The sequence below is a fragment of the Rhinoderma darwinii genome, chromosome 1 (assembly GCF_050947455.1).
Source record: "Rhinoderma darwinii isolate aRhiDar2 chromosome 1, aRhiDar2.hap1, whole genome shotgun sequence".
Classification (NCBI taxonomy): Eukaryota; Metazoa; Chordata; class Amphibia; order Anura; family Rhinodermatidae; genus Rhinoderma; species Rhinoderma darwinii.
Genome location: NC_134687.1, coordinates 638,356,009 through 638,378,314, shown reverse-complemented (window position 1 = coordinate 638,378,314; position 22,306 = coordinate 638,356,009). Strand labels below are relative to the sequence as shown.

The following is a 22,306-nucleotide window of genomic DNA, read 5'->3' as shown; positions in this document are numbered from 1 at the left end:
GGAAGACCGCGGGAGCATTACACAAGCCGAAGGGCGTTACTAGATACTCATAGTGTCCATCACGACTGTTAAATGCAGTCTTCCATTCATCACCCTGGCGAATCCGGACTAGGCTGTAAGCCCCACGCAGGTCTAGTTTAGAAAAAAAATTGCCACAACGTATACGATCAAACAATTCAGAGATCAGTGGCAACGGATATTTATTCTTCACCGTGATCTGGTTGAGACCACGGTAGTCGATGCAAGGACGAAGAGAGCCATCTTTCTTATTGACAAAAGAAGAACCCGGCTCCTGCCGGGGAGGAAGACTTTCGTATGAAGCCCCTCTCCAAGCTCTTTTTACATAGGCGGACATGTACAGAGTTTCTGGCAAGGAGAGGATATACCCTACCACAGGGAAGGGATGCACCAGGAATCAGTTCAATAGGGCAGTCATACGCCCGATGTGGGGGTAATGTCTCCGCCTCCCTCTTGCATAAGATGACCGAAAATGCAGCATAATGACCCGGCAATCCTGCCAATTACTGAGGCAGCGAAGGCTGAGCCGACGAATCTTCACCAGGCAACGACCTTGACACTCATGGCCACACTGGAGAACCTCTCCAGAATTCCAGTCCAGGACTGGGGCATTCAGTCGGAGTCAAGGAAGGCCCAGCAACACAGGGTTAACAGCTTTGGACAGGACATAGAAAGAGAAGTTCGGAGCCTCAGCGGCTTGGTCACAGCTATAACAGGGTCTGGCAGAGGTAGTCCATTCAATGAGGCAACGGTCAACGGGCTCTCCAGAGGGGTGGTGGGCAATTGCAGAAGGTCCACCAAATCTCTGCGGATGAAATTAGCAGCGGATCCAAAGTCCAGATACGCAGAGACCTGATGCGTTTTCTCGCCGGACACTATGGTCACAGGTATGGACAATTTAGACGTAAGTCCTTCTTTACCCAAGGTTGTCACTCCTAGCAACCCTAGGTTTTGGGGTCTTTGAGGACACAGGCGCACAAGATGGCCCTCGAGGCCGCAATAAAGACCAGATGTGCGTCTGCGTTGTCTGTCCTGGGTAGATAAACTTATACTGGTCCATTATTACAGACTCCTTAGGAGGATCGACATCTGAGGACAGCAGGGGTTGCTGCAAAGTAGGGGCCAGACTAGGAAGGGCTCCCTCCCGTCGAACCTCTCAGAGGCGTTCTTGGATCTGTATATCAATCCGGGCAGACAGAAAAATGAGGTCAGATCCCGAGCGGCAAGTTCGTACTTAATTCGAGAAGATAGTCCATGCCAGAATGCAGCCACCAGAGCCTCATTGTTCCATAACAGCCCTCCCACAAGGGTGCGGAAGTGGATGGTGTACTCACTCACGGAGGGGTGTCCTTGGCGCACGTTAATCAAAGAGGCCACTGCAGATGAGACCCGTCCAGGCTCCTCAAACACCATGCGAAAAGTCCAGAGGAAGGCTGGGAAAGTCACCGGTCTCTGGTCCTGGTCTCTCCCAGATAGGGTTCGCCCATGCAAGAGCCTTGCCAGTGAGGAGAGAGATGATAAAAGCGATCCTGGCGCCATCAGACGAAAATGTCCTAGCATACAGGCTGAAGTGGATCTGTCATTGATTAAGAAATCCACAACAGGTATTTGCTTCTCCATCATAGCGGTCAGGAAGTGGCAAAGAAACACGTGGGTCAATACTGCCAAGAGGTGTAGTCTGAGGATAAAACATTGCCATAAGGTGTAGTAGGAGGAACAGCAGCTTGTGCCTCCTGCCGACGTGCAAGAATGTTCAACGTCTGGAGTTGGTTTTGTCAAAACCGGAGGTCTAGCATATCCGCTCGCATCTCTTGAGATGTCGTCATAATCTTGAATCAACCGGCGGGGTCCATGGCCTGAGCGTACCGTCACAAAGGGTCTGTAGACCGACTGGGCCATACCACCTTGGCGGTAAGGCAGCTGGCCAACAGGGCACAGGTGGGAGTCTATAGTTCATATAGGTACCTATGGCAGCTCAAAGAGTAGCAGGGCAGGCTCGGCTAGGACTAGGCAGCAGGTAGACGTCAGGAGAGGTGAAGCAGGTCAGACGTGGATACAGCACGACACGTCTTTGGCACAGCACAGTGCTTGACCAGGATGGTATGGAATGCTAGGAACAGGTACAGGAAACACACTAGGAGGCCATCACATAGACAAACTATAGGAAACATCAACAACGCTCAGGCATAGTCCAGGGTACTCACGGGTCAAAGTTCATCAGAATGTCCGATGAGCAAGAGCGGGCACGAGCATGCGCGCGCACCCTACGGGAACCGGCTGAGGTTAGTGGACGCGATCGTTGGCGTCTCCTGAGGAGGCTGGGGCCAGTGCTTGCCGACTCGTGGCTGCGGCTGTCAGGGGGAGGTTGGAGCGGACGGTCCGCAGCCACGGACATTACAGTATATTTGTTACATCACTTTCTCTGTGCACATTCCTTTTTTAGGCTATGTTGCAGTACTTTCACCATAGTCCTTACTATATGCCCCTTGCATGCCTCCAGCCTGAATTGGATGGTTAGCTTTGTGGCATTTGACTTTACCTTCATTGATACCTTGTGCTGCATTGTATGTCTCCGTATCTAGTCATTGTACACTCATTTGCATATCAACAGAATGTGTATACATGTTCTATACACATCATTAATGGGCCTGGAATAAATTGAGTCTTATGCTTCTTTTTTGTGTCTTCGGACATTTTCCATCTTGACCCTACTTGTTTCTCTCACACATTGTTAACTGTGCTTTTTTTTTATATATATACAAAAATGGAGTTTATTTTTTTGTAATATACATAGGAAGTTTAGCCTTCGTTTTGTAGGTTCACGATCGAGGCTGCCATATGTAACCTGCCCACATGGGGATGAAAAACTTGTCCCTGAGACAGAAGGTCCTTGGACCAAGGGTTAATTCATGGTTCTTCTAATGCAGGGTTGTTTAGGAGAAGAAACCATTATTTATTTGGTCATACTGGTGCAATCGTAATCACCATAGACGTTTCTTCCTGAATCTTCTTCAGAACCCTGAGGATCATGGGCAGCAGAGGTAGGGCGGAACCCAGTGGAAACTCCTATTTTTGGGAATTGCATCCACTCCTGAATTTATGTCGCCTGGATTTAGAGAGAAGTATTTCTTTACTTTCGCATTCTGTTGGGAAGCAAATAAGCCTATCTGGGGAAATCCCCATTTTATGGTTAAGCATAGGAAGTTTATCTTTTTAGGTTCCACTACCCTGGGTTTAGGTTTTTTCCTGCCTAGAAAGTCTGCCACCACATTGTTTGTTCCCTGCAACTGTACTGGAGGCACCAAAATCACATTCTCTTCTGCCCAGGAATAGATTTTGTTTGACAGGTATTGCAACAATTTTCTTCTTGCACCGCCTTGATATGAAAGCACCGTCATGATGTCTGAGCACATCTGCAAAATTTTGTAGTGTAATTTTACAGAAAGCACTTTTAATGCTTCCCAGACTGCATTTAACTCCCTGAATTTGCTAGACATTCTTGCTTGCACATGATCCCAATGCCTTTGGAAAGAGAGAGGAGAGCAATGCATGCCTCAGCCCCCGAGACTTGCATCTATTGTTAAGTTGCCGTTTAGCCCAAAAAAAATACCCCTTTTGTAGGTGGTCTACAGACTCCCACCAACTTAGGGAAGGCCCTACATGATCTGGGATAAATGTCATTTTTTCCAGGGAATATAACCTTTTGTTGTACTAAAGTATAATTGATCTCTGGACGAAAACAGGATTGGGGCCATCGAATCGTGAGGGATATAGGCTCTCTCTGATCCTAGTAGTGTCATCCCTGGTGACAAACAGGAGTTTTTGTATCTTTAAATAGTCCCTTTTTCCTGGATCTTTGTAACATTCTCTAAGCGAAGAAAGTACATTCGAAGCCAGAGTCTATTAGAATTTTTCCAATTCCTTAGCCGGGATAAAAGATGAATGTCTGGGAGATGTGATCTTTCAACATTTCTTCTGTCCTGGCCACCATCAGCAGATCGTCCAGGTATGGTGTAATCAGAATTCCTAACTTCCTCGGTAAGGCTCCATCATTAATTTTGCAAACAGTTTGGGCGCGGTCGTTAGCCAAATGGAAAGACCTGAAACTAAGCGCGATGTATTTTTGTCTCCACGAAAACCGCCAAACCTCAGAAGTTTTTGACGATGACTACAGATTGGTACATGGTAGTATGCTTCCGAAAGATCCGATGATGCCATAAACATTCCTTTTTTGCAAAAGGTTTACTCTGGACTTCGTGGTTTCCATATTAAATCTTGCGTACTGGATGATTATGTTAAAAAAAAAATCATTTATTATAAGACAAAGTTCGATTTGGTTTTAGAACCACAAATATTGTTGAATAAAACCTGACCTCTGTGATCCACTCCGATGAGAATAATTACTCCAGTATGAAGATTTAAAAATGCCTTTTTCTAGTTCTAGCATTAATAAGGGCGAGCTTTAAAAGGGTGCAAATTGAAGTCATTGTGTTTTTTTTATTTTTATTAAGGGTATCTTGTCTTCTCATTTCAGGGTCATTACTAACCATGTATTAGAGGAAATGGTTGTCCAGAAATCTACCAACCCTCCCACATTGCATCTGGCATCATTGTTGTTTATTAAGGGATTCTGATTGATTAGGGTTGAAGAAGCCCCTATTTTTTTCCCCCTTAGAGCCATTCATTTGTTTATAATCACAAAACAGATACTGCCCTGCAAAAAGGGATTTTTAGAATTGGAGTCTCTCTCGTGGATTTTTTTCTAGGTCAGGGCCAAATAAAAGTTCTCCATGAAACGGAATTCCACACAACTTCATTTTGGACCCTATATCCCCTATCCAACATTTGAGCCAAAAGGCTCTTCATGCTGTATTAGATGTAGGGATGTCACGATACCAGAATTTGAACTTCAATACCGATACTTTGTGTAGTATTGCGATTTTGATACCAAAACGATACTTTGCCAAGAGTAATAATAAAAAAATGTTCTTCCATTTTATGAGGTGAGGCACGTGGTGCGATGAATTTTGAATGTGCCCCACATTAATAATTAACCCCATCATGTTTCTCAGTCATAATGGTCAACATTGGGTTGATGAGTAATGTACATGATGGGGTTAACTACTATTGTAAAGGATGGTTTATTTGCTTATATTCTCTGTATGAAATTACATTCTGAATTATCAAGCAGGATGCCGAATTACTAAAATAAGTATTCTCCATTTTGTAATGAACTTTCCTCTATATAATTCAAAGAAACATCTTATCTTCATGTGTTAAACGTGTGGCCTTCATAACCCATTGTAGCGGGTTGGCTGAACGCCCAGACATAAAGTGCAACTATTTCTCATTATGGCAACAAACTCCCCCATGAGAACAAACTCCCCCATGGGATAGATCAGTTAACAACTGCGCATTATATTCTTGTCTCCAGGTGTTACCTGATGTCAGCATTTTAATGAAGAATTAGAATTATGTATTTGAAATATTCTTATGGTCTGCTATTGGCTGAATAAGAGTGATTGTCACATTGCCTCTGATTGGTTAACCTCAAGTCTACACCCCATTTGAATGATATTATTATAATTGAGTTTGGTAATAATGTGTGTTATTTCTCCGCTCTCTATATATATATCGGTATCAAATATCCTGATTAGGATGCTGGATATAGTTCCTGGCGTGAGTGTCTGTTTGAACACTTGTCTAAATTTCAGTCTAATATATTTTGAGCCATTGACTTCCACAACATTAATGGTGCCGAAAAAACCCGGGAGATTGCTCGTCTGATAGCTGTCGCTAGAGAGGTGTGGCTTTGCATCTGTGAATTACAAAAAACCATGATAGGTAAGGAGCTTATTCTTACACCATTCACACATGTATTGCGTAAGCCTCGGAATTTAGATTACGTCACATCTTCTGGACGTGGCACTTTATCCAGCAGTGTTATGAAAGATGGATCCAAAAAGGTATGTTGAAACTTTTTGTGTTATGAAAGATTGCAGGTGCGTACGTGATCTTAAACTGTTGATATGAAAGAAATGAGAGAATTTTTGCCAGCAATTACATTGTTAACCAGAAAATTTGTTAGAAGTGTTAAATGACGTAGCGCATGGTGGAGAGAAGTTGTAACTCACATGTGAAGCTTTTGAAATGAAAGGATTGTGGTTTGGACAGTGAGGGAAAAAAAAGATTAAAAAAAGAAACTTGTGCTGCTCCGTTGTAGTGTGTTATTTGTTATTTAGTTGTTGTGTAAAATCGTTGAGGATTAATAGTTATTCTGTTACCCGTTTTCTCTGGAATTATAGTTCAGAGGTACTGACTGTTTGTAGGTGACAGAAAAGTTGGATATTTGTAAGTAATATCCTGTAGTACCACAAGGGCTTCAATGGTTAAGTCCTGATAATGAAGAATCCAGTGCAACAGGGAAAACTTTGAATGTTGTATTGAATAATCCTTGATACACTTTTAGCACACACTGCCAGCTTGTAATACTGTGTGTAAGGGTCCTTCTGTATGAACCAAAAGCTATACCCCGGCAGTGAGGGGTTTGTAGATGTTTGAAATTAATGTGACCAACTCCTGTTTTATTCAATGGAGGTTCATGAATGTCGATTGTGTTGAAGAATTTGCTCTTGCAATTGTTGATTGGCAGCATTTTGTCTGTTCTTGATGTTCAATACAGTGAGGGAACAGAGGAAAGGGGACCCTACTGCTAGAATGTCTGGATGAACGACTTTTGATATCGTATTGGTAAGACAGTCTAGGAGATAGACTGGTCTGAGATATCTGGTCGGCAAACGTGGCCAGTTTGCCTGGAGGTGGGGGATTTACCGGAGATCACCCTAGGGCACAGGTCCCGGCCATCATTATAGCAGAATGAGCAAAAGGAGCTGGGGCTTTAATTGTAAAGAATTTAAAGGCAGAATAACACACTGTAAAAAAAACTTGTTGAAGAGGCTGGCAGCCGTAAGATGGTTGTTTTCATGTGATAAATAGAGTTGTTTGTGGAAAGTTGAGAAAGGGACGGTGGACGGCCAGGAGTAACAAGGCATAAGTTAAAATTACAACGTAAGTGATTACAGGTGGTTACATTAAGTTGGATGTGAGAAAGAACAATTTGAATACAGCTGTAAATTTTGATAGGAAGAGTGAAGAAAACGGAGCAGCCGGGTACATTGCAGTGACTGTGGGTCAGAACGGGGGGGGGGGGGGGGGAAGTGTAATGTGACATCTGTATGATGTGTGTGACATGTGTGTAATTTAACATGTGTGAAGTTTGAAACTAGTGTTAGTGTCTTGTGTATAGGGTTAAAATCAGTTCCTATCCTCTGTGTAAAGGAATGTTTCTTAACTTTGCGCATGCGCTGTGGTCCGTAACTACACCAAGTGAGAAAAATTTTACAGCAGGCTGAATTTGTCTGCAAAAAGATAAAAGTTACGTTGCATATTTAGGTGTTATGATGTGATAAGATCTAATTGGTATGTCCCAGGCTTTACAGCTGTTGCTGCTAAATTCCGTTAGAGCTGTTCAATTTGCCTACAGAACAGTCCTGGCAGACCGGTGCCAACTTTATCATACCCACCTCCCACGAAGAGAACAGACCTTGAGAGGCCTTCCCAGGCAATACAAATCAGGGTAAGAAAAATTGGTTTGCGACATTTGTCAGATAAACATGTGGAATCTGTGTATATTTTTGTGAGTTGGAGCTGTTCCAGGCAATCAGCTCAGATCAAGGTACAAATCCTGCTAAAAAGAGTAACGCCAAGTGCAAATAAAATGTACCCAGTAACTACACATCTTCTTGGTGCCCTGTCCATTAGGACAGAGAAGTTTTTCTTATATAAAGGTGTGTGTGTGTTTGATTTAGTTTAAGGGCCTGACATTGTTATTGTATGTACTTAGAACAATTTTTATATTATGTCAATGTTATCACCAGATTAGTATTTATTTTAACAATTGACAAGGGTTGGGGGTCCTCAGCAAGTGTCAGTAAACATGAACTAAAAGACTTTAACATGATGAACTTCATCACTGAGATGCGGCAGGCGCAGCTTGAGCCAATACAACGCGCTTGTCATGATCTGACGGCAGTGTCACAATTCTAAGCAGCCGCCCAGACAAGCAACTTGCCGGAGGAAGAGGACAGATGCGGAGGGTTTGTGGTAGTCACAATAAAACTCCACTAATCCGTCTACGTGGGAACACCCCAGGCTCACAGTATAGCCCGGTGATGTATACTAAAAGAGACGGTGTGTCTGACAGATGAGAAGGACCAAGCCAAGTCCTGATGACATCAGCAAAGATCAAAGTAAAGCAAAGACCAAAAAACCTAAGTGAACCTGTTTCCAGTATCCAAGTGTTTTAATAAGTAAGTGACCCGGAGGAGGGTAGTAATCAATCCCCCACTGGACACCACCATACAGTCTGACACCATAAATTGTGTCGGTTACCCTGAGGGTGACAGTCAGTGAAGAGCAGAAGATAGAAGAGGATGATGATGATGTACAGGACTTGTCAACGTACTGGTGGGACCCTATACCCAAACCGGACTTTGGTGATGGCATTATATTATTAGTTGTGGCCCTATTGATATATTGTTTGAGGTTTACAATCATAATATATAATTTCTGTAATTTAATATGAGAAGGGGGGTTTGTGAAGGATGATTTATTTGCTTATATTCTCTGTATGCATTATGAATTATCAAGCAGGATGCCGAATTACTAAAATAAGTATTCTCCATTTTGTAATGAACTTTCCTCTATATAATTCAAAGAAACATCTTATCTTCATGTGTTAAACGTGTGGCCTTTATAACCCATTGTAGCGGGTTGGCTGAACGCCCAGACATAAAGTGCAACTATTTCTCATTATGGCAACAAACTCCCCCATGAGAACAAACTCCCCCATGGGATAGATCAGTTAACTGCCCATTATATTCTTGTCTCCAGGTGTTACCTGATGTCAGCATTTTAATGAAGAATTAGAATTATGTATTTGAAATATTCTTATGGTCTGCTATTGGCTGAATAAGAGTGATTGTCACATTGCCTCTGATTGGTTAACCTCAAGTCTACACCCCATTTGAATGATATTATTATAATTGAGTTTGGTAATAAAGCCCCAGAGGAATATTTTGAGCATACCAGCAGTGTCTGTGTGTTATTTCTCCTCTCTCGATATATATCGGTATGAAATATCCTAATTTGGATGCTGGATAAAGTGCCTGGTGTGTCTGTTGGAACACTCGTCTAAATTTCAGAATAATATATTTTGAGCCATTGACTTCCACAACACTACTAATGTGAGGCACATGGAGGTTAAAGTCATCCCACGTCGTGCCTCACAATAAGTGAAAGAAACCAGCTTTTATTTTAATTTTTTTACAGCGTACACATCATAAATGACGGTAAAAAATTGTTGTGCAGGTTATTACGGCCTCGCCAATACCGAATATGTGTATATTTTATGTATTGAGACTTATTTTAATGTTTATTGTAAAAAAGGCGTATGTGTATTTTTTATTTATTTAACACTACTTTGTTTTTACATTCTTTAATGTACTGGCATATATCTATATGCCAGTACATTAGCCTCTGTACGGATAGTACACAGGCAGTTGTTAGGACATACCTAAGTATGCCCTAACAACAGGAAAAATGGTAAGACAGCCCTGGGGTCCTGTCCTTCAATGGACCCTGGGCTGTCTGGCCATATATGGTATGTCCCTCAAATCGCGTCACAGGGATTCCTGTGATGCGATCCAAGGGGCATCCCCCCCTTCTCATTTTGTCCTTGAATGCTGCGGTCAGCTTTGATCACAGCATTCAGGGGAATAGCGGTGGAGATGAGAGATTTCTCTGATCTCAGCCATTATAGAGTGGGGCTGCGGCTGTGTAATACAGCCATTGCCCTGCTCCTGACAAGAGTGCGCGCGGTCAGCATGAGGTGATGCGGCCGGAGCTGCACTAATTAGCGGCGGTTCAGGCACGGAGGACAGAACATGGGGGAGTTTTGAATAGTGCCCTCAATGTTCGCTTTTCAGTGCCGCCGCTCATTAGTGCAGCGCTGGCCGCATCGCATCATCCCGACTGCGTGCACTTGTCAGGACTCAGGACAATGCTGTATTACACAGACCCGCTCTCATACATTCATGTATTACTTTACTTAGCTGTGCGGCCGCACAGCTTAGTATCGAAATACATGAAATAACGGTATCGAACTGTTTGGGGATGCACAGTATCGAAGTTTCGATGCATCGTGCATCCCTAATTAGCTGTATTTCTAATAGGTAAATTAGGGGCCCGCAGATACCTCCCCCACCGCTCCTGGCTCAGACATTTTCTCAAGGAACCATTATTGAAAAGAGTGGATTTAAATATCTCAACTCCAGACCTCAGATCAGAGGGCAGCTCCCGCCTTGAAGCTGGCACCAGATTTCAGTCATAGCAGCTAAGGGCCACATGTAATAACAAGGGTCCCATCTGCAATTTAGCGCAAAGGACCCCTTTGTGACGTCACCTGCACTTGGTGTCCAGACACCACAATCATGTCTCCGGGGTCTGCATCCCTCTTCCAATTGGGGGACACAGAGGATGAAAAGAAGGAAAGAACATCGACAGGTCCAGCATCTAGCATCCCAAGAATAGCAAGCTTACTTGCTCAAGGTAAGCCCGCCATGATAGCGCCTGCTACCGTTAGCAGAATTCCTCTCCCCACCCAAAAGGGACAAGAAGACACAGAGGAAATTATGGAAGAAGGACCTTTTAAAATTCTGCTTCTGGCCCCACCTGTGGAAGGAGGATAATCTCATGGATAAGGTGCGTTGTGGAGGGTGAAGAGGAAAAGGAAGCTGGTGAAGAGAGTAGCTGCGCGCCATGGGTCCAGCTGCTGAAAACTCACGTCACATCATATTGGTGGACAAAACTCCGGACGGCAACATATTTAATATGTATGTAATATTACACAACTCCCATTCACATAAACCCCAACAATATAATACAATGGAAGCCGCTCTTAAACGCTCTCACTGTTTATCCTGAGCTGTGCTCGGAAGGAGGAAAAGTACAACACGGTTTATCCCGAGATGTGCCCGGTCTTTAAAAAGCAAAAAAAAAAAAAAGCTAATTTCTACTTAAAATCACAGTAAAAACTAGATAATTACAGTACATTGATGTACCCGATTCTCTCTTCTTTATCCCTTTTATGTATTCTGTCCCCCCTTCACTTTACCTCCCCTGTCCATGTCTCCTTGTTTTCCGCCGTCCTGCTGTTGGATTCCTCTTGTTCCTGAGTTCAATCCTCCTGCTACTCTATACCTAGGGTTGTCACGATACCTGAATTTGGACTTCGATGCCAATACTTCGTGTAGTATTGCGATACTCGATACAAAACAATACTTTGCCAACAATAAAAATAAAAATAAGTTTTTCCATTTTCTGATGTGAGGCACGTGGTGTGATGATGAAGTTTGAACCTCCATGTGCCTCACATTAATAGTAATTAACCTCATCATGTTCCTCAGTCATAATGGACAACGTTGCGATAATGTGTCAGGTACATGATGGGGTTAACTACTATTAATGTGAGGCACATGGAGGTTCAAAATTCATAATACCTTGTGCCTCACATTAATAAGTGAAACTAAAGCAATTTTTTGTTTTATAATAGCCTGAAAATCATAAATGACGCTATAAATTTATTACGGTCACGACGATACCGAATATCTGCATATTTTGTGTCTTGAGACTTATTTTAATGTTTATTGTAAAAACCGTGTGTATTTTTTTTTAATTTAACATTACTATATTTTGTTTTACTTTTGTATTTTTAAACTTTAATGTACTGGCATGTATCTATTGTAGCAGTGCAGAAACTGTCAGGTTTTAAGCAACCAGGGAACATGTACAGCAGAGAGTGTTTTGTCTGCTGTTGCTTGGGTGTAAAGCCCGGAATAGGGCCTGGTTTGCTGGAGTGTGAACGAGAAGGGCAGGCTTCCACTCCATACAGACAGTCCATGTCTTGGGCTATCTGATGAGCCTAGGTAGCCATCACCTGAGGTGGCTCTTTAATTGAGGTGTGTGCTGTTCACACAGGGCTCTCAGTCTGGGGAAGACAGGCATGCTAGCCTGTGAGAGTCACCAACGTGTAAGGTAAAGCTGCCTATGTTGTGAGGTGCTGAGCACAAGGCTCAGTGTCTCGTAGTGAGGGACACTGAATGTGTTAGTTAGAGGCTGGAAGGCCTAGGATTTATTTAGTATTTTTTTTGTTGTAACACTGCTTGCTGTGGTGAAGACAAAGCTAGCTGTGGCTGGTTTAAACTTTTATTCAATGAGTTGGAGTGAACTTTATATGTGTGCCAACCATCTCACCCTGGGGATGGGGTTCCTGTGAGCTAAGTGGTCCCCAAGATGTCACATATGGTGGAGAATGCGGGCAATAAAATGGCACAAGAAGTGTGCAGTGAAATTGAAAGGGCCAGAAGCCCAATTAAAGAGACTGTTTTTCCGTTGCAATGGGTCTTATGGAGGAACTCCTCAAAAAAAGATAGTGCAAACAAATGCGGAGCTGCAGGAAGCAAATGCCAAGCAGAGGGAGTATAACCAAAGGTTCCTGGCCCAGTTGGAAGCAAATCGAGAGGCTTTAAAGGGCACAAGTGCTGTCCATGTATACGCAGTCTTCCAAGCCAAGTGGATGCTTTTCAACGCCAGCTGCATTGATGCCGGGTACTCCGGAGGGGTTACAGACAGTTCGCAGAGAAGAGCACGGAGCGTATGTACCTGTGATACAAGCTGTGAGGACCGTTGCTAAGGGCAACCACCCGGACTCATGGTGGGAATGTTTGCAAGCGGACTATTGTGTGGATGGAAAAGGTGTTCCCAAGCAATGTTGGGCAGCTGTTAAAAAGCCAAGTGTGCTGAATCACCCAGATGTGGTTGCTAGGAGCAACCAACCCCGACAGCATGTGGCGGTTGTTCAGCAGAAGGAGTGCTGTTGGAGATGCCACCAAGCAGATGGATGTGCACCTGATTGTTCTCTGGTCAGGAGGCCAGAGAAAGCGCAAAAGAAAACATATAGCTATATCTCTATCTGCAGTGTAAATGAATGGAGAGAAGTGTATGACGCTGATTGGTCACTGATTGGTCAGCGTCATACACTCCTCTCCACAACGCCCACTTGGTCATATAGTAAAACACTCCCAGTTGTCCATTGAGAAACTCATTAGCATAAAGCGAATATAGGTCATAACTCCGTCAAAAATGATCGTTTTTCTAAATAAAAAACACTGCTGTAATCTACATTACAGCGCCGATCACATCATGTGCAAGATATAATGTGGTGACAGAGCCTCTTTCAGTAACGTTAATGTGTGTGTATGTGGCTGCCCATCATGATCACTATGTGCGAATTACATGAATGGAGAGAAGTGTATGACGCTGATTGGTCAGCGTCATACACTTCTCTTTACAACGCCCACTTGGTCAAAAGCTAAAAAACGCCCAGTTGGGCATTAAGAAAGTCATTAGCATAAATATGAAATAAGTCATAACTGATCAATTTTCTAAATAAAAAACACTGCTGTAATCTACATTACAGCGCCGATCACATCATGTACAATATAGGCCACTTATAATGTGGTGACAGAGCCTCTTTCTTTGAATTATGCAAACATTTTTTATTTCAGACATAAATTAAATATCTACAATTAAAAAAAGCAACAGGATAGCCTAATTTTAAAGGGGTTTTCCCATCTTGGACCTTGCTTAATTCCCCGGCTACTTCCTGAATAGGTGGTCGGGATTTACAGTAACAGCAGAGCTCGCTTACCTACGCTGTTTCCATAACTCACATTTACTTCTGCGGGAGATACGGAAACAGCAGAGCTCGGCTGTTTCTGTTACTCCCGACCACCTTATCAGGAAGCGGCCGGGAGAAAGCGAAAGCCGAGTAAGGTAGAACCCGGTTCAGGGGGCTCCGTTCTAGAGATAGGTGCGGGTCCGTCCATGAGGTGGAACCCGCATCTATCGGACATTTATGGTTAATCCTGTGGATATGCTATAAATGTCCAAGATGGGAAAACCCCTTTAATGTGATTATTAGGGGGTGAAGCATCCCTCTGGTCTTACTAAAAGTGGGGTAAAGAGCCGGGGACCTCCCTGTCTGCCATCAATATAGAATTATAGGACATATGGCCAGTGGTTATTATTTCTCTTTTAACCTAAAATTTAAGTGTCTACTATCAGAATGTCTTCTCCATGTGCAGAAGAGAAGACTCCAGTATTAGTAGATCTCACACTGAACCTGCAGAACATCTTTCCACACGATTGTCATGCCCGCTGTTCCCACATGGTAGAACTTTAAACTCCTCATGTTATAGAGATTATAAGAGTAGCGCAGATCAGTCACTGATTATATAAGAGAATGTTCACACACAGAAGCGACTGTCCCACTCATCTCAAATCCAAGAACTCAAACAACTACATTCAGATATCTGGAAATTTCTACAACAAATCTGCTGCGTGTGAACATACCCTAGTGCAGCACTGCAGCAAAGCGAGGAACGTGTGATCGGAGATCAGGAATAACGTGTGTGTGTATATACTGCACATAACGGTATTAAGGATGGAACAAAAATATATCTATATCGTCTCACCCTGTGATGTGCGCGGCCGGTAGTTCTCCATCATGACCTCCTCGTACAGATCCTTGTGTCCTTCTAGATACTCCCACTCCTCCATGGAGAAATAGACAGTGACATCCTGACACCTTATAGGAACCTGACACACACAATGATACAGTCATTACCCAGACACCGCCAGTGCTGTTACTGTAGAATTTCCCAGCATGCCCAGCAGTGTCACCTCTCCAGTCAGCAGCTCCGTCATCTTGTAGATCAGTTCTAAGATCTTCTTCTCATGTATCCGGGAGTGAGGGGGAGGCTCTGTGATGGGACTCGGACTACTGCTCCATCCTCCTGACTCATGGATGATGGGAGTCGTACAGTCACCCGATGTCTTCTTCACTATTGTGTACTCCTGTGTATGGAGAGAGACACTTGGAGAACTGAACACAGTATTCCCCCCTCAGTAGAAAGAGGGAGATTGTGACCCCGCTGTATAGACCTCTAGTGACCCCACATTTGTAATACTGGAGACCTCACCTACAAAAGGACATTGAGAAAATAGAACGAGGCCAAAACTAAAAAGGAAATAATATTAGGATGACTAGATGGACCATGTGCTCTCCTCCTGCCGTCATCTTCTATGTTTCGATATATAGATGTCATCCTGATCCTCCTGGTTCCTTGTGATTCTCATTGCTCTACAACAATACTATTGCTGCATTGGTGACATGACACATAACTGACCATATTGGTGGCTGATCTGCAGCTTCTTGACGTCACTTGGAAGGTCTGGACGCTGTTATACAGGACACTGGATTCTTCCTATTATGTATTGTCCCTTCCCTATGTGTGACTTGTTCTATAATGTAGAAAAGTTTACCTCTCCGCTCAACAGGTAGATGATCTCCAAGGTGAAGTTTAATATTCTTCTGCTCATCCCATTCCTGTCCTTGTCCATCCTTGGTGGGTCATTCAGGAGAAGGAACGCTGTGGAGGAGAAGATGAGAAAACTGGAGGAACTGGAGGATCTAGTACTGCAGACGTCTTTATGAAGAAAGGAGAAGATGGAAATCATACAGGGGACAACATCATGTGTGACATACAGAACCTCACTTATTGATCATTGAGAGAAACATCTTCTCAGAGCCGTCACCACATGGAATAAAGGGGTTTTGCCATCTTGGACCTTGCTTGGTTCCCCGGCTACTTCCTGAATAGGTGGTCGGGATTTACAGTAACAGCCGAGCTCGCTTACCTACGCTGTTTCCATAACTCACATTTACTTCTGCGGGAGATACGGAAACAGCATAGCTCAGCTGTTTCTGTTACTCCCAAACACCTTATCAGGAAGTGGCCGGGAGAAAGCGAAAGCCGAGTAAGGTAGAACCCGGTTCAAGGGGCTCCGTTCTAGAGATAGGTGCGGGTTTAAGAGGTGGAACCCGCATCTATCGGACATTTATGGTTAATCCTGTGGATATGCTATAAATGTCCAAGATGGGAAAACCCCTTTAATGTGATTATTAGGGGGTGAAGCAGCCCTCTGGTCTGACTAAAAGAGTGGGGTAAAGAGCCGGGGACCTCCCTGTCTGCCATCAATATAGAATTATAGGACATATGGCCAGTGGTTATTATTTCTCTTTTAACCTAAAATTGAAGTGTCTACTATCAGAATGTCTTATCCATGTGCAGAAGAGAAGACTCCAGTATTAGTAGATCTCACACTGAACCTGCAGAACATCTTTCCACACGATTGTCATGTCTGCTATTCCCACATGGTAGAACTTTACACTCCTCATGTTATAGAGATTATAAGAGCAGCGCAGATCAGTCACTGATTATATAAGACTATGTTCACACACAGAAGCGACTGTCCCACTCATCTCAAATCCAAGAACACAAACAACCACATTCAGAGATCTGGAAATTTCTACAACAAATCTGCTGCGTGTGAACATACCCTAGTGCAGCACTGCAGCAAAGCGAGGAACGTGTGATCGGTGACGGTATTTAGGCTTGAACAAAAATACTGTATATTATATATTTATCTATCTTCATACCCTGTGATGTGCGCGGCTGGTAGTTTTCCATCATGACCTCCTCGTACAGTTCCTTGTGTCCTTCTAGATACTCCCACTCCTCCATGGAGAAATAGACAGTGACATCCTGACACCTTATAGGAACCTGACACACACAATGATACAGTCATTACCCAGACACCTCCAGTGCTGTTACTGTAGAATTTCCCAGCATTCCCAGCAGTGTCACCTCTCCAGTCAGCAGCTCCGTCATCTTGTAGATCAGTTCTAAGATCTTCTTCTCATGTATCCGGGAGTGAGGGGGAGGCTCTGTGATGGGACTACTGCTCCATCCTCCTGACTCATGGATGATGGGAGTCGTACAGTCACCTGATATCTTCTGCACTATTGTGTACTCCTGCGTATGGAGAGAGACACTTACAGAACTGAACACAGTATTCCCCCCTCAGTAGAAAGAGGGAGATTGTGACCGCGCTGTATAGAGCTCTAGTGACCCCACATCTGTAATACTGGAGACCTCACCTACAAAAAGACATTGAGAAAATAGAACGAGGCCAAAACTAAAAAGGAAATAATATTTGGGGGGGGGGGGGGGGCTAGATGGACCATGTGCTCTCCTCCTGCCGTCATCTTCTATGTTTCTATATAGTGGTCATCCTGATCCTCCTGGTTCCTTGTCATTCTCATTGCTCTACAACATTACTATTGCTGAATTGGTGGCATTACACATAACTGACCATATTGGTGGCTGATCTTCAGCTTCTTGACGTCACTTGGAAGGTCTGGACGCTGTTATACAGGACACTGGATTCTTCCTATTACTTCCTATTATGTATTGTCCCTTCCCTACGTGTGATTTGTTCTATAATGTAGAAAAGTTTACCTCTCCGCTCAACAGGTAGATGATCTCCAAGGTGAAGTCTAATATTCTTCTGCTCATCTCATTCCTGTCCTTGTCCATCCTTGGTGGGTCATTCAGGAGAAGGAACGTTGTGCAGGAGAAGATGAGAAAACTGGAGGAACTAGTACTGCAGACGTCTTTATGAAGAAAGGAGAAGATGGAAATCATACAGGGGACAACATCATTTGTGACATACAGAACCTCACTTATTCATCATTGAGAGAAACATCTTCTCAGAGCCGTCGCCACATGGAATAAAGGGGTATTCCCAACACGGACATTTCTACCCAGGATATGCAAGAAATGTCTGATAGATGCGGCTCCACCTCTGGTCGTGCTCGGCTGTTTCTGGACCTCCTATACAAGTGAATGGAGAGAGTCGTGCACATGTGTGGTCACCTCTCCATTCATTCTCCACCTGGATGTAGTCATCACCTCACCAGGCGGGTCGGGGGACCCCGTTCTCCATATAGAAGTGGGACCCCCACATATCAGACATTTATGGCACATCTCTCAGGTGAGAAGAGTAAAATCAAGACATTCGCCCCCCAGACAATGAAGACCCGACTCCTGACAACCTGACACATGGCGGATACTGGGGAGAATTTGGCTACACAAAACAAATATTTGTAACGATTTTTTTATTTTTTTTCTAAATTTCATACATCATGAAATTGACAGAAATTTGGTATCGCTGTAATCGTATTGACCTGCAGAATAAAGTTATTATGAAGTTTTTTACCACAAAGAACGAAACAAAAAATGGAGGCATCACAGATTTTTTCTTATTTATAAAGGCTCTGTCACCACATTATAAGTTCCCTATATTGTACATGATGTGATCGGTGCTGTAATGTGGATAACAGTGGTCCTAGTAATAAAGAGTCTCTGTCACCACATTATAAGTGGCCTATCTTGTACATGATGTGATCGGCGCTGTAATGTAGATAACAGTGGTCCTAGTAATAAAGAGGCTCTGTCACCACATTATAAGTGGCCTATATTGTACATGATGTGATCGGTGCTGTAATGTAGAGAACAGTGGTCCTAGTAATAAAGAGGCTCTGTCACCACATTATAAGTGGCCTATATTGTACATGATGTGATCGGCGCTGTAATGTGGATTACAGCAGTGTTTTTTGTTTAGAAAAACGATCATTTTTGACGGAGTTATGACCTATTTTAGCTTTATGCTAATGAGTTTCTCAATGGACAACTGGGCGTGTTTTACTATCTGACCAAGTGGGCGTTGTGGAGAGAAGTGTATGACGCTGACCAATCAATCAGTAACCAATCAGTGTCATACACTTCTCTCCATACATTTATACAGCACATAGCGATATATCTATATCGCTATATGCAGCCTCATAAACACACTATAACATTACTGCAGTGTCCTGACAGTGAATATACATTACCTCCAGCCAGGACGTGATGTGTATTCAGAATCCTGACACTTCGCTAACGTCTGTGTGATATTTACAGCAAGGCAAGCGTTATCTCGTTTTAAATGACAGTTTACAGGGTAATCTCACGAGATAACGCTTGCCTTGCTGTAAATATCACACAGATGATACAGAAGTGTCAGGATTCTGAATACACATCCCGTCCTGGCTGGAGGTAATGTATATTCACTGTCAGGACACTTGAGTAATGTTATAGTGTGTTTATGTGGCTGCACATAGCGATATATCTATATCGCTATCTGCAGTGTAAATGAATGGAGAGAAGTGTATGACGCTGATTGGTCACTGATTGGTCAGCGTCATACACTTCTCTGTACAACGCCCACTTGGTCATATAGTAAAACACGTGCAGTTGTCCATTGAGAAACTCATTAGCATAAATCTAATATAGGTCATAACTCCGTCAAACATGATCGTTTTTCTAACTAAAAACCACTGCTGTTATCTACATTACAGCGCCGATCACATCATGTACAAGATATAACGTGGTGACAGAGACTCTATAACATCAAAGGTCGAATGCCAAATCCGGTTTTGCCGCGTGTATGCGCTTGCGGAAAAACCACAGCGTAATACAGTACCAGCAAAGTCTATGAGATTCCAGGTAATCCCATGTCCATACCAACCACAAAAAGAGAGAAATGAGCTTACAGCCAGATAATCTGTAAAAAGTAGGATTTTATTTGACATATACAACAAACAAAGTATAAAATTGAACAAAAGGACAAGACCCCGGTATAAACATAGGAGCGATTACTACTAATAGCAAGGTATTGGGTATCTATATACAAGCTATAAGTCATATGTAAGTCCACAAAAAAGTAGGCTCCCCTGTTATATAGAGAATGAACCACATACATTGAGCAAATAGTAGAGTAGGAAAGCAGAGGAAGCCCCTTTAGCAAAACGCGCGTTGGGGCACATGTGCTGCAGTGAGCACTGACTACCATTGCCTTTTGCAGTTATGGGTAAGCTTTTGTCTTTTGTTCTAAACAATAGTCAGTGCTCACTGCAGCACATGTGCCCCAACGCGCGTTTCGCTAAAGGGGCTTCCTCTGCTTTCCTACTCTACTATTTGCTCAATGTATGTGGTTCATTCTCTATATAACAGGGGAGCCTACTTTTTTGTGGACTTACATATGACTTATAGCTTGTATATAGATACCCAATACCTTGCAATTAGTAGTAATCGCTCCTATGTTTATACCGGGGTCTTGTCCTTTTGTTCAATTTTATACTTTGTTTGTTGTATATGTCAAATAAAATCCTACTTTTTACAGATTATCTGGCTGTAAGCTCATTTCTCTCTTTTTGTGATTGGTATACAATATGGCGCTGCCTATATAGTTAATTATGGGGGGGGGGACGGACGCTTCTGCTGTGAACCGTGCCCAGCCCGTAGTACAAATGTTTTTGGAGTGTATATATGGATTGTAATCTCATGTCCACGCTGCTGTATTTTTCGGGATGTAAATTGACCCGCGGTGCGTATTTTCGAAACCACAGCAGGTCAATTTATCTCAGGATTCCGATAAATTCTATCATCGTAGTTCTATAGAAATACACGGCTAAACCCACAGCACGAAAACACAGCTATTTACACCAAAATGTAAAAACCGCACCCAAAAACGCATCACAAAACAGCGCATTTTTTTCCTGCAAACTTCTTGACGTTTCCTGCGTTTTGCTGCGTAAATTATGTGATGCTTTATAGGACGCCCTGAAAATCTACAACTCGTCCCGCAGAATCTAATCCTCGCACCGCGGGACTGACAGAGAAACACAAAGTTATAGATCTGAGAAGACGGAGAGGAAAAAATGAAGACAGAAACTGGCCTGGTGGTTAAGGGGTTAACCTGCGGTGCGGATTATAAACACGCAGGATATCGGATTTATACCGCGGATTCGCGGCGCATTTGTTGCAGAATTTCCCCATTAAGTTCAATGGGAAAGTCAAGTTCCGCGACAAACGCCATTGTTCCCAGAATCCTCTGCGGCTCCACCACGTGTTCACAGCAACGCTGCAGGTTACACATATAGAAAAAAGAAGGCGTCATGTGACCCCTGCAGCCAATCACAGGCTGGAGAGGTCACATGTCATTATAGGGGTCACCTGGACACAGCCGGAAGAGCAGGGACGTGTTGCTATGGTAACGCTCGGAGAGGTGAGGATCGGCCTTGTTGTATTTCTGTAGTAGACATTCGGGAGGATTATACGTCCACCATTTGGGGTGAATATTCGGGGTGATTTCCTTGCGTGTTGTGGGTCGTATTCGCTACGTGTGAACATTCCCTTAAACCGCACGGTGAACGACATTAACAAGAAATGTATAAAAGTCAGTGAATAAGTTGTAAGTAGCGAATATTATGTCATTACAAAATACGACTCGTCCCACAAAACACCCGACCACTACAAAGACCGGAAATAACAACTTACCCCAAAGAGGCCGGCACTGGAGGGGTTAAATCCCGGCTAGGAGTCCAGTGGGCGGGGTCGCTCAATGATTGACAGCTCTCTGTACACACACTCATACAGGGGTGACTGATAACAGAGAGAACACCCGACCAGCGCTGCGCTCTACCTTTACACAGAAATGGCGGAAGGACCTCTGATGACGTCACCGCCATGTGACCGGGGTAGGAGGGGCGCAGCTTATCAGTGGAGAGAAGTAGTGGATGAAGGACCTGTGATATCAACATCACGTGACCGCTGCATCAATGGGCGGGGCTTAAAATGCAAAGATTGAGCGATGTAAGGACCAGTGATGACGATCACGTGACATGAGGGGTTAATGAGGATCATGCGACTGGTTAAAAAGTGATCGGAGCTCAGCGGTGCAGAATATAACAGCTTGTGGCTGAAGGTCATGTGACAGAAAGAACTACCGATCAGCGCCACTCTCTAACTCTTAGATGGCAATAGCTGAAGGCCCTGTGATGACGTCACTTGACCGGGGCGGGGCTTATCAGTTAAGAGTCAAAGTAGTGGCTGAAGGACCTGTGACGATGATCACGTGACAAGAGGGGTTGTGAGGATCATGTGACCGGCGGAGGAGTAGTCGGAGATAAGCAGTAGAAAATATAATAGTTTGTGGATAAAGGACCTGTGATGATGTCCCAACAGTGTGACAGGGCAGGAGGGCGGAGCTTATCAGTAGAGAAGAAGTGGTGGATGTAGGACCTGTGACGATGATCACGTGACAAGAGGGGCGGGGCTCCTGTTCTGTGGAGAAGCGGTGGAGTCAGTGTTTTCTTCTATAG

General features: G+C 43.6%; 1 protein-coding gene across 1 annotated transcript in view; it reads right to left on the bottom strand.

Annotated features, from left to right (window-relative positions):
• The window catches only part of LOC142659612 (uncharacterized), a 32,801-nt gene extending 10,794 nt beyond the window's left edge, over nucleotides 1-22,007 (bottom strand). Inside the window, exons 1-7 of the mRNA XM_075835952.1 lie at nucleotides 21,483-22,007; nucleotides 17,562-17,716; nucleotides 16,908-17,075; nucleotides 16,700-16,823; nucleotides 15,523-15,629; nucleotides 14,881-15,054; nucleotides 14,673-14,796 (exon numbers count right to left, since the gene is read on the bottom strand). Of these exons, the coding sequence (XP_075692067.1) occupies nucleotides 14,673-14,796; nucleotides 14,881-15,054; nucleotides 15,523-15,629; nucleotides 16,700-16,823; nucleotides 16,908-17,075; nucleotides 17,562-17,639 (775 nt within the window). The 5' untranslated portion in view covers nucleotides 17,640-17,716; nucleotides 21,483-22,007. The remainder of the gene's footprint in view (nucleotides 1-14,672; nucleotides 14,797-14,880; nucleotides 15,055-15,522; nucleotides 15,630-16,699; nucleotides 16,824-16,907; nucleotides 17,076-17,561; nucleotides 17,717-21,482) is intronic.
• Nucleotides 22,008-22,306: the final 299 nt, after the last annotated feature.